This window comes from Halichoeres trimaculatus, unplaced genomic scaffold (assembly GCF_033239565.1).
Source record: "Halichoeres trimaculatus isolate MK-OKI-2021-1 unplaced genomic scaffold, fHalTri1.1 fHalTri1_scaffold_19, whole genome shotgun sequence".
Classification (NCBI taxonomy): Eukaryota; Metazoa; Chordata; class Actinopteri; order Labriformes; family Labridae; genus Halichoeres; species Halichoeres trimaculatus.
This window is the reverse complement of record NW_027437197.1, coordinates 10,590,104-10,603,306: the sequence shown is the minus strand read 5'-3', so window position 1 is coordinate 10,603,306 and position 13,203 is coordinate 10,590,104. Positions and strand designations below refer to the sequence as shown.

Here is a 13,203-nt window from a genome sequence, read left to right as displayed (position 1 = left end):
TTAGTGTCTTTCACTTGGGTGCAGTATTTGTTTGTAGCTATTCCAGGGAAAGGTGTTTTTTGTTTTAAATCTCTGTGCTTAAATCCCTAAACTGACTCGTATTGCTCATCCATGTGGGAGACGACAAAGGCACATAAGAATGAATCCTCTTTAATATAGTGTATTTAATTGGAGAGGGCGCTCCAGTGTCTCAATTTCTCCTGAAAGTGATTTGCTTCTCTTACCACAACCGTAAGATGTGACTCTGTTATCAGGTGGAGAAATGTGTGGTTCAGTCACAAAATTCTGAAATGTTAGATATTTACTTCTACATTTGCTAACATTTGGATCTTCTACATTTGCAATGGAGCAATGGGATAGTTGAGAGCCAAGATGGAGGCTCAGATAAGTAATGGAAAGTAAAGCAGTCGAGGCTAACCAGCCTGTGTAACTCAAACAGAGATCTGTAATCCCCAACGTTATTCCTTTGGGTTAGGCTGCCCTGATCAATTAGTTTCCTCTCATTGTGGTTCAGTCAGGGAAGGAAGAGAAGGAAGCAAATGTCATGAAAATTTCAAACCTATGAAATAACTTAGCCCCATATTAGCCTGGAGTCAAAGTGACACCTTGACATTTGATGCTGCTAGGTAATATTCTCCCATTTTTAATCATTATGTTATTGGGAAAATGTTTTCCACATCTTGTTATCATGGAAACAGTTGTTCTGTGAAATGTAGGTGTTTTTCTTAAGATCTGTGTCACCTAATTTTTATAAAAAGTCAGGGTTACATCATTGACATCTCTATTGTTTCACTGTGCTTTGTATATAGATTTTGAAGAAGGAAGAAAGCAAAGCAGGTGGTTTTTGAAACTATTTTACAAATGTAGTCTCTATTTAGAGACTCAAGATTACTGGTTCTGATACAGAATAACCCCTATTATGAGTTATACAAACAAAAACACATAATTATCAGAGCAGCTGCACTGTAAAAAGTGATTTTGCACATTTTTCATTTGAACTTGATTATTTTAGGTCAGTATGACAGAGTTGTTGTGATAACACAATTATAAATCAGCATCATCTCAACTACAAAGTAGCTGACATAAAAATCTATGACTTAGAAATCTACATTCACATATATCAGAAATGCATGTTAAATTAAAGGTATTTGGGTGGGGGTTGGGCATAAAACACGCATATATCATCATACTTCTGCTATATTTAAGTACAGGGTTGGGAAAAAATTGCGCTGTAAAATTAACAGTAAAATACTAGAAAACCTGCTGTCGGTACTTAACTGTTGCATGACATCACAGAAATTTTGTTGTGATGGCATTTTGTAGCCATGAGTGAGGAGGAAACATAGTGGATATAAGACCCTGCTATAGAGTGATATCTTACACTGTGGGGGACCATCTGTGCTCATCAGCATGGACAAGCTGTCTGTGCTCCACACAGCATGGATCGGCTATCTGTGCTCCACAGGGCATGGGCCCATGTACTCAATGATTTTTACAGTGCATTTAGTGTTTATGCTAATAAATGAGACGTATTGATGCATAAGGATTAGGACAGACAAGTCATTGCAATGGAACATAAACAGCTGGCCTGTGACATTTAGAACACAGACACCCTGTATCCTCTGTGCTGTATCTCAATGTACAGCAGGGTCTTAAATCCACTGTGTTCCCTCCTCACTCGCAGTTGAATAATGCCATCACAACAAAAATTACTTTGCCATAAAAACTTGATGAATTAATTTATGACATGGAAAAAAGAGACCAAACCAAGTACATATGGTCATTTCTTGTACATACTTAAAAGAAAAATATTAATGGCATTTCACTTTCAGTCTATTTTTTTCTAGCATTACAAAACTGTTACCACACTTGATCTCCAGGGGCACTTAAAATACTATAGCTGTTGTCTGCTTTCAGTGCATTATAGCTTATCTCCTATAGGATCTTCTTCCCTGCTCTGAAACATAAAGTATGTCTCTTCTAGCTGCCATATTCAAGTTATTTGAATCTTTGTAACTTTAAATTATATGGTGACAAACAAGTCCATTGACTGATACACATGGGCAGTATCAGAGGGATTTCCAATATGGTTTTAGGCATCGAGACAACTCTATTGAGCAGTTTGTAAAAGTCAGTCAGTCTCATATTTTTCTTGTTTGAATGACAGCTGTTGTAATCTTCTGCTCTTACCAAAATGCTCCTTTTCCCTTTTCTTGGTTCTTTCTCCCATGTGGTGAGCAGTAAATGAAAAAAAAATCTGAAACAAGAAGTCCCAGAACAATTTCCTCGCACTATTTTTTGCGTCATAAACCTGAAAAATACTTTCCCATTCTCAGTTTGAGAAAATCGTTTCATCGTCCATGGGGAACAAAGAAATCAAACGTAATAAAAGGATAATGATTGGTAGGAAGAAAAAATATGCTACTGTAAAAAAAATAAGAAGAACTCAATGGATTCAATAAGGTGAGCAAAAATGCATTATTCCCTCTGATTTTTCAACCAATAATACCTATTCTTCAGTGGAATGTATTAGAGAAGATGGCTTCATACTTTTGAGGAGAATGGCCCACTTTTATTCGCATTAGCCGAAAAGGTGCACAAATCAAATGAACTCTTTGTAGAGGTTATAATTCTCATTTAACTCACTCCACTTGCAAAACCATCTGTTTGAACGTGTTGCCAGTAATAGAGGATGTTGGAGGCAGGGTGGACCTGAGATAGAGTTTAATGTGTTATTTGGCCTTTCCAGGAGCAGGGAACAAAGGCGAAGATGGACACTTTGCACGGACTGACATCAGTGGTAAGTGCATGTGTAGGTTCCCAATAGCTTGTGCTACCACTCATCTCTGACAGCATTCTCTGAAGTTGTTTTTTTTTCAGCTTTCTATGCTTTCATTTAATCAATTTCTGTTCCTTTTTTATCCTCGTACTATCTATGGCCACATTTTATTGCAATTCCATCTGTGTAATAGAGTACATTATGTTTACATTTGGAGCAATTTGAACAAACGTGTTTTTAGCATTTATAGATTTTGCATTTGTGTTTGTGTCAGAGGAAAAAGGGGATCCGACGAATGGTCAGGCCAGAGGTCTGTACATCCCCTGTCCAGATCATTATAAGAACTACTGTGTCCATGGAGACTGTCAGTTCCCCAGCATCCAGGCCCAGCCCTCCTGCAGGTAAAAACACTCACACAAAACATACATACTTGTTGGGGCACAAAATAATGTATGAGGTTAAAAATTGTGCAATCATATCATTTTCAAAGAGCTTTTGTTATTATAAGTGTGTCATCATCTCATAGTTGTCTTATTAGGAAGTTTTTGAATGCAGTCACAAAAAACATCTCAAACATAGCCTCTGTGATCTGCAGCCCCTCAATTTCAGTCATATGAGTGTGCGGGGATGCTATAATACTGATGGGCTGCAATGATTGGCTGTCAGAGGGAGGATGTTGACCAGTGTAGATGGATGCAGAGGTGGAAAAACACTAAAACAGTCATGGCACCTGCCATTAAACTTCATATATGTTTCAGAGTCTGACCCTGAACGTGTTTGATATTGAAGCACTCCAAGGTTAAGAAATAAATTGGCCTTTACTAAAGCAGCATGTTAAAAATAAAAGCTACTGCTTGTTTTCCTTGCTCCTTCAGTGCTGAGACAGAAAACAGGCATTTGTTTTTGGTTTTAAGTAACAGAAAACAGAGCAGCTGGCATCTCTGGCTTCAACTTTTGGCATCTTGACTCTGTAACACTGAGGCAAAATTACAACTGCAAAGGAGTAAATGGGTAGTCGGTTGTGGGAGTGGTTTTGCATGTATGCCCACGCAAGTCATCTTGCGTTCTGTTTTCGCAGGAGCAACTTCAATTTGTTCCGTAGAAGCTATGTTTTTCCCAGCAGGTGGTCTACAGAAACACTACAGACAGAGGCTTTTTCCTCCTCCATGCTATAAAGGTTGCTAGGCTGGAGGAGGACTTAAATGTATACGCAGAAGCAAAGAAAAACATGTTTTTTGCATCGTGGCAGATCCATAATTATATAGGAGATAAGACAAAAGGAATAACGGCAGGAATATCTCAAAGATTGAGGGATATTACACACAACAAAGGTACCCAATCATTTCATGAAATTGGAACATTGATCATATTTTTATTATGATGTGAATGAATGTTTAATAGCAAGGAATCAATGAAGCTAGATTTGAAGTCGCTAAAATTGAGCCAGAGTGCTTTGATATTTATGGAGCAGTTAAGCTAAACTATTATTGACCACAGTATTTTTATAGTGACTCTCTCAAGTATTGCTAAAAATAAATCTCAATGAGATATTTTAGATCAGCTCTGTCTTTTTTTCATGAATATGAGGATTCTGTCATTTTACTCCTTAATCTGAAGCCACAGAAAGAAAGAGTCGAATCTCAGGTGGTTATAGGCAGATGAGTTTTATAACCCGGCTTGTCCCCCTGTGTGAAAAGAAGTCAGTATTCTTAGAGATTTGAATCAGCAGTCGACCAGTCAGAAAAATCACATGCTGGATTCCTCTCTGCTATATGAAGGTGTTGGTGTATCCTTTCCCACGCATTATGATCTCGCTTAACAAGTCTAATTTTGATTCAGTGGTGATGTGAGATGTTGAAAGCCCACACTTTATTGCACAATCATCTGTCTGCCAATGATTATACTGGGCTGTAAACACATCACCGTGCTGTCACCGTCATCAGTGACTGACACCTCAGATGTGTCATCCACCCACGTGTTATGAAATATTCTAGTATTGGTTACAGCTGCAAAAAAATTACTTGAAACAGTAACATTGGCACGCAACTGAAAACATTGCAGCAAACAATATTTAGCATTTAGTACCAACCCCTGTTGTGGGCCAGATCCTTTACATTATCTTTGATAAATTAAGAGAGTATTAGTTGTTGGAAAATTGTATTTTTTGGTAGATGTGTCAGTTGTGCTATTGATGGACACTTCTTCGTCAGAGTCCAATTCACCCCCTTGTCCACCCTCCCTATTTGTAACTGCTGAACCACAAACATAAGACACACGGAGTTGATCCCTTGCTGGTTGAAAAACAACACATAAAACAGTGGTGGTGACCAAATCAGAACTTAAATGTGATGAAATAATGGATTTACCTCAAAAAGAATGCTTTTGTTGCCTTGTCTGTTGCTAACTTATCAGCTTTACACTTGTTCAGTCAACTCTACATGTGATATAATCTTTTAAAGTGGCCACTTCTAATCTAAATACATTTAACTATGCAGTGAGATAAGCAAAGGAAATGGCTGAAGTTGCATTTGTAAACAGCTGAAAGGTCCCTGACATTAGCATCAAGCTTATGAATTTGTGTACATATCGAGTCAGTGATGCATGGTACACTGATATGAGTAATGGGTAACAGTGTAAGCAGCGTTATTTAGCTGGATATGTGAAAACAATAGCAATAAAAATAGCCACGGAACCACTTTGCCCGTCTCTTCCCCTTCTGCTGGACAATTTACTGCAGGAGGGTGGGGCTCCTTTGTCCAAGTGGGCTGCAAATTTTTTCTCAGTTTAAGGACAAGTAGAAGGGACTAAATAAAGGTGGATTTGTTTTAACGCTTTTGTGAATGAGCAGTTTAAACCTAAAATGTAGTTAGCCTTGCTAGAGTCTTTTGCTAGTTTCAGCGATAGCAGTATAGGATCACAGACTGTGCAGATGATATGTTGCTATTCTACATGTAAATTTGTAATAAGCTTTTTAGACACCAGTGAAAGGAGAGTTTGGACCCTGAAATGGATTCAAAGTTAGGACTTGATGTGCAAAAAGGGTGGAGTGACTGTAGTGTTGAAATGCTCCTTCAGCTCCTAGCTAGGTTAATCCCAAACATAATCCTAAATACTATCCTGGTCTAGCTTTTTTCTCATTGTAGTTTGTTACACTAACAACCCAGATACAAACTAGAGGCATGAATTCTGATTTCAATTGATTGAAGGATTCAAAAGTTATTAATCTATAATGCTAAAGTCCCTGAGATTAAAGACTTAAGATGTTTTCATAGCAAGAGATTGGGTACAGTTCAACCTCTTAGCAAGGTTAACACTGATTTTTTTGGTAGCTTGGTCCCTTCAAACATATTTTGTAAGTCACAGATCATAAGAAAGACCTCAGTACTTTTATTAAACCAAGACAAACAATGGAACAGTGAAAACTCCAGACAAGAATAAACATACTATCTATGACGGGGAAATGTCTCATAAAAGGACCAGGAAAAGCGCAATGTTCCAACTTTAGAAGATTTGGTCTTAAATAGTGAGCCCAATAAAAAAGAAATACAACAGAATGTAAAATTCAACAAAAGTAGACCCAGAAACACTCACCCGCAGAAGAGCAGCCACACGGCTGCATATTACAGTGCACATACAGTGCATGGAGACATTCACGTAAGCATACAAAATCCACTTAAACACAGGCAGCAGAGACTTGCATTTACCCAGAGGCACAATGACGAATGATATTAAAACCCACCACCCACCCGCCCACACACACAACACACACACACACTCGCTGAATGTACATGTGTGCTGCTCAGGTCTGCCATCTTTTACAGCCTGATAGTGTAGCAGCCAGGGGGTCTCGCTATCTCCCTCCCTCTATCGCTTTTCTTTCTCTCTAGCCTCGCTTATCCCAGCTCTCGCCCAACCACACAAACCCCTTGCATACAGAGCAGAGGGAGAGTGTGAAAGATCTCTGCTGCCCCCTTGTGATTGCTAAAATAAAAGAGAGCTCAATTAATGTGAAGGACAGCAGTGGTCTCAGTGGGAGGTACAAGTGTGTATGTGTGTTTTCTGTGTGTGTATGTGTACATGTGTGTGGAAACAGAGCATCAAACTAAAACAGAACGAGGTTGCAGTGTTCATTTTATACACTGTTAGGTCGAAGGAGAGGGAACATGAGGGAGAGAGCGTGTGAGAGGAAAGAGAGACAGAGAGAGAGAGAATCAAGCAAGGATACACAGGTGCTGGCGGGTAACTACCTCCCCAGAGACAGGGGGGGGGCACGGTAAGGAGGGAAAGAGAAAATGGCAGAGGTAGAGCCAGACAGATTCTATAAGGGTGACTTGGCTGAGGCCAGTACAACAGGATGGTGCAGATATTAGTATCTCTCTTTTTGTCCCTGTGTGGTGAGGTTTTAGTTTGAGGATTACTTATTGTCTACATTCTAGATCAGAAGTGCCCACAGTCTTTTAAGTGAAGGGCCAAAAATGAATCAGGTTGGAGGGTTGCTGGCCAAAACTTAACATTCATGTTGCTTTACATGATATTAAATACGCCTATAGCATAATTGTGCCAAATAAATACTTGTTCTTGACTGTATTTCACAGCATGAAGTTCCTGAACATCCATATGGTCCAAATACTAGGCCTATGTCTTCAAAGACATTTAGTGCAATATAACCTAAACAACATGGGACACAGCATGCTGCTTAGAAACCAAAACAGTGCATTTTCCATCCTTTCAAAATAAGGAATAGGAACATAACTGGACACCTGCTTTATTTTTTTCCCTATAAATGACTACTGTATTTACATTGATTTAAAAAGATTATACCCTTTTAAAATAGTGACTTTCTGCCTACAAATTAGGCATACTAATCTGGAATCAATATCTTTAAAAAAGGACTACTGTTTACAACTATTTTTAAACTTTCTCTTGTCAGAGTGCCACTGCCTCATATGCACCATCCCAGCCATGAACCTGCATTATCTCATTCTATGGTCATGGACTTCCAGATTTGAGCTGATGGGACTAGCGCCACCCTGTTACTAATGTATCACAGTGTTAATCTGTGGTCAGGAAGAGGAAGTGCAACAATGAATAATGAATGAGAAATTCAGGCTGCTGGCAGTGGGAAAATAATAATGATAATTAATTTATAATTGATAACTAATCAATATAATATATACACCTGTTTTAGATGGACGGACTAATTGGTCAGCTGATCAGTGGGACATTGAAGGTATTTTGAGGTGCTTTTCAACAGTAGGATGTATTATTTAATTCTCTTTAACATTTGTCTAACAGTGCATCTCTGTCAGCTCATGAAGTAATCACCTGTACATTGGTGTTTTTTAGCTAAATGTATTAATGATATTGTGTTTGCAACTGTTAAACCACAGGAGCAGTCCTCTGGGATGCATCCTAGTTTAGTATTTTATTTCAGTGTCAAAATATCTCAAAATATCAGTCTTAAGTGATAGTCTAAGGCCATTCGAGAGGTTTCATCCCGCTGAAAGCTGCCAGTGAAATGGATCACTCTTTAAACCACAACAGCGTCTATCTCTTCCATGACTTATAAATCCGTCTTCTTACTTTAAGTCAAGCATTTTGAAGCATTTGAATCCACTTTATCAAAATAACTTTTTTTCTTTCAAAGACTGATTTAACAAAATCATTCCCAATGCATGTAAAACAGCCCAAGCTGAACATCCTGCATGCTTAGGGGTTAGCTGTTTTGTCAGTGTCTATCTGTCTGTTGCCCTCTGTGGCATCAACTTTGTCGTATGGACTTTGTGTCTTTCTTAGTGCCTGCTAGTGGTCAGGTTTCATCATGTCACATACGTCACTGACAGACAGAAGTGAGCCACAGGAACTTGTTTGTTTCTTGAAGAGAAGTTCCTGGAATTAAAAGTTCCTGGTAATTCTGGTCAAAAAAGCCCTCAAGATAATCTGCATCAGCTGATGCCAGCTTTCGAGGTTGCAAAGTTCTGGAGATGGTTCAGCTGTCATATTTCAAGACCTGTGTTACACAGTCCTGTACATCCTCCAACTCATGCCAGTACTGGTGCTAGTTAAAAACTTCTGAGGGTGGACTTAGTGTTGTAGTTGAAATCCATGGTGCGGAGAATGAAGAGGAAATGAGAGGGTGCTGCAAGCGTTTTAAGTGTGGTCTGTTTCTCAGGTTGTCAACAATCCAGGACATGAGAAGGGCATCAACCTGCATCTCTTTCAGTTTCGTACCAGAGAGGCTGTTTTGGTACCTAACCAAATTTTGACCATAGTGTTATCAGATCTTCAAAGAGTTGATTTATCTTACATACTTATTCCGGAGCACTTTTAAAGGCAATGTTAAATAATGCCGCCCTGTAGAATATGATGTAAAATTCGGAAAGGCTTTGAAATCTTTTGCAGAGGGAATCAACAAACAACATATTTTCATGTGGTATCTCAGAAGCTTCTGCACCCTCTGTGTTACATTTCTGAGGAGGCACACAACAACACTCCGCTGTAATTCCAGCCTGAGTGTGGACAGAAGCAAAACAAAGAGAAAATGATGAAAATGTAGCCACAGAGTGTGAACACACTTTCTCCCTCTTTCAGTTGCAGCGTTATCAGACATGTCCATCTGAGCAGTCAACAAAGAAAAGCACAGTCTCTCTGCTGTCACACAGTGCTTTGTTACACCACAATGTCTTCACAAAACAGGTGCTGATATCCCAATTGGACATGGAAAAATAATTAACCTGTCTTATAAATGACTCTTTTCCTGTCCCTGTTTTCTTCTCACTCGTCTGTGTGTATGCGCGTGTGGGATCGCAGCTGTCACTCGGGATTCAGAGGCCCCCAGTGTGACATCAAAGAGTACAACGTGCTCTATGTGGTGCCAGGCTCTGGCAAACTGCACTACGTCCTCATCGCCTCAATCATCGGAGCCCTCCAGGTGGTCATCATCTGTGTGGTGGTGCTCTGCATTACCAGGTGAGTCATGCTTGTTCTCCCTGTCTCTTTCTCTGTCACACACACACACACACACACACATTGGCACAAACTCAAACACAGCTTTTCTAATGAGCCTTGGGGCAGAATTTTCCATGAGGTGTGTGTCTGTGTGTGTTTTGGAGTCACAGGGGGGCTGTGCTGAAAGGTCACCTTGCTTGCACTAGAGAAAAAGTCAGTGTCCATATGCGTGCACACACACACACACACACACACACACACACACACACACACACACACACACACACACACACACACACACACACACAGACACACATACACACACACCTACACACACACTCACACACATCTTAAAAACATTTGCCTCCAAGCATAGACGGAGTTATCATACATGCTTGTCTTTGAGCTGGCGTTTTGTATTCACAGTAGAAGCCCACACACACGCACACTCACACACACACACATAGCCTGCAGCTCTCCTGCCTCTGGCTGACCTAAGCAATTTATGACATTTAATAAAAGATTTTAAAAGAGTTTGGGTCGAGACAAAAGTGCTCCTCTGAGCAAAGGAGGGGAGGGAGAGGAGGAGGAGGAGGGACAAAATGAGAGCAGGAGCAGCTGTAAAGGGACATGGCGTGAGGGTAAGAAGAGGAGATAAAGGAGGGAGGAGAGAATTACAACAGTGAATACAGCTACAGGAGTATTAAAGTTTCCTGCTGATCAGTGATATTTATGTAAAGCAAAGCGTATAAAGATACCGAGGAAGAACACAGTATATCACATGCCTCCTAATTACCACTGTGGGGTTGTATATGGAACCAACAAATGCACAAACACATGAATGGCTTTTTAAAGTTTTAAAGCGGTCAGTGTTGCAAGAAGGCCATGGAGGGTTTTTCTGCCTTTCAGGCTGTGTGAAAGTCAGTCACAGTTCAGAGCCAAAAAAAACAAACACTGCCTATCAGTAAAAATAGAACATTAAAGGGGCTGTGAGGAGTTTGAAATTGATGTTGAAAAGGCTCCCTTCTAGATATATACCTGATAGTAATCCACACTTTAAAATGAGATTATCAGCACCAATATTGCTGGTTACAGTTAGTTTTAAATTGCCACTTCTTAGCTTCCAGTTCAGGTCAACCAGGAAGAAGTTTGGTAGTGAGAAGAAATGAAACACAAAGATCTGTGCTTTTTCCACTAAAAACAGTTTCTATGACTAATGATATAGTGATGGTGGACACAGGAACCTAACTGTCAGACAGAAAAAGGACAGAAGAACAGAAGAAAGCTAAACAGGAAAGTGATACAGCCTGAGCTAAAGGCTAATTACCCTTTAGCTCAGGCTTTATCACTCTATTACACAGGGGCTAAGCTGTTTGTGCTAATGTTTATTCCAACCCACATGCAGCAGTTATTCTGCAGTGGTCTGTTCAAATGTGAGAGTCTATCAATAAATTAAGAGTGAGGTTACGTTAGCTCTGCTTGGTAGATGACTGACAGGACATAGCTAACCAGGATTTACTAGGGTTACACATTACAGACATGCCTTAGAGCACTGGGCTATCAGCTGCACTAAATATAAACGGTTACTAAACTACTTACAAACTGACAGTGTTTATTTGTCACGTTAGCCAACAGATATGTCGAAGCACCAGGCTGAAAATGTCCCTGACATACTATAGCCAGCTGCTACAACATTTTCTTGATGTCACGTTTCAAACCGTAGCACTATGTAACTGTACTGATAGATACCTTACCTCGGTGTGTTGTATCCAGAAAAATTTGTCTTGAACAAAAAAAAATCGTTTGATCCAATCTCCATTTGATTCCAAAACAAATACATGCCTCACTAGGAGTAATTTACTTTGCTGTGCGGAGACTTCAGGCCACAAGGTGGCGAGGGAGTGCAACTAAAACAGATCCTCCTCATAGCATCTTTAAGTAAGGTAAGTCAGTAAAAGGCTGATGGTGCATTATTTATTTAGAGATAAATTCAATAGTGTGTGAGCTGATGCCTTGATGTGCTCTTTGAAACATCCTTACAGCAGTCAAACTAACCTGTATAATTTTACTTGTACATCCTGCTCCTTCCACCCCCCTCTCCTTACCCTCTCCTCCCTACAGGAAGTGCCCACGGACCAACAGGATCAACCGGCAAAAGCAGAACAATGTCCACTTCAGTTCAGAAAACACGATGCGCGCCTCAACTCGACTAATCTGAGCCCAAGACACCTGGACAGTTCTCCTCCACGCGAAGGAGCGCTGTGGTGTTACATGTTTCCCTCTGTAGGCCAACCCTGAAAACTTAGGATCTGCTTCCCCTCACCTTCTGCCCCCTCTCTCCCAAAATGAACTACATGCCCAGGGAGGACGGTGGCACAGCAAAGACAAAACTGGCGTACCACGTCAGCAGTGAACTCACACGTGGGGGGAAATGTTGTCATCAGTCACCCACGCTGCCAAAACCCCCGATTGCTGATATGTCTTCGAGCACCCTGTCACCTCTGCCAGGGATTTTCCTTAAAAACTGAACCATGAGGTGTTAGGGGACACTGAGGATACAGAATGTGAGTGTGTGAGAGAGTGTATGTGTATGAGTGTGTATTAGATGTGTGAGCTTTGGTAGAGGCGGGTTAGCCAGTGTCTGTTTGTAGATGAAGGGGTTAAAGCAAAAATCGGGGTAGTGCAAAGCAGGGTAACGGCTTTAAACTGAGGTGTTGTGTTGTTGGGTCTGGGAGGGGAGGGGTGGGCGGGTTTGGGGCTACACGTGATGCCTTGCACTTTGTGTTATAGGAGACCTTTGACAGGGGCACAATGTTACTATAGAGCGCTCTCTGTTTGGTTGTGACGATAACGTCAGCTTCTGTATCTTGGGTTCTGTTTCCAATAGTTATTACTACATTGTCTTGATGGGGTCATTTTTCTGTAAATGTAAATAAATAATTTATATCACGAAATATAATATGATGTGTCGACTTTGTTTAAGAGAAGGCATACTCATTAAAAATTAAATAAAATTTTCAAATAAATGATTTTTTTTTTCACTTTGACAGGGGATTGTTTTTTGCTTGTTTGGTTTTTAGTATTTTTATTTTTATTTTATTTCATTTTTTTTTTTTAAGGAAAATAAAAAATTAAAGATGTTCAATTGAAGTGGGACTTCTTACCAGTACCCCTCTTGTTCTTGGCCTCTACAGTTTCTGAGTATGCCTGTTCATTTTGTTTAATGAAAGAGTAATCAACTCATATTCATTGCTCTTCAGCAGAGACCACCAGTGAAGATCAGATGACCTTTTGCACCCCACTGAATATAAAGTTTATATTGCCTTATAGAAATTTAATAGGAGCGTAGCAATGCATCAGTAACCGTCAGTCATCTGCATCACTCTCCTGGTATGGCTGCTAATTCAAGTTCATCGTTTCAAGAGGCTAAATGATTATTAGGAAACCCTTTTGCAATTCTTTGTTTACAGACTCAA

General features: G+C 40.0%; 1 protein-coding gene across 1 annotated transcript in view; it reads left to right on the top strand.

Annotated features, from left to right (window-relative positions):
• The window catches only part of LOC141808505 (tomoregulin-2-like), a 122,558-nt gene extending 110,084 nt beyond the window's left edge, over positions 1-12,474 (top strand). Inside the window, exons 7-10 of the mRNA XM_074695140.1 lie at positions 2,750-2,800; positions 3,054-3,180; positions 9,590-9,748; positions 11,849-12,474. Coding sequence (XP_074551241.1) covers positions 2,750-2,800; positions 3,054-3,180; positions 9,590-9,748; positions 11,849-11,945 — 434 coding nt within the window. The 3' untranslated portion in view covers positions 11,946-12,474. The remainder of the gene's footprint in view (positions 1-2,749; positions 2,801-3,053; positions 3,181-9,589; positions 9,749-11,848) is intronic.
• Positions 12,475-13,203: the final 729 nt, after the last annotated feature.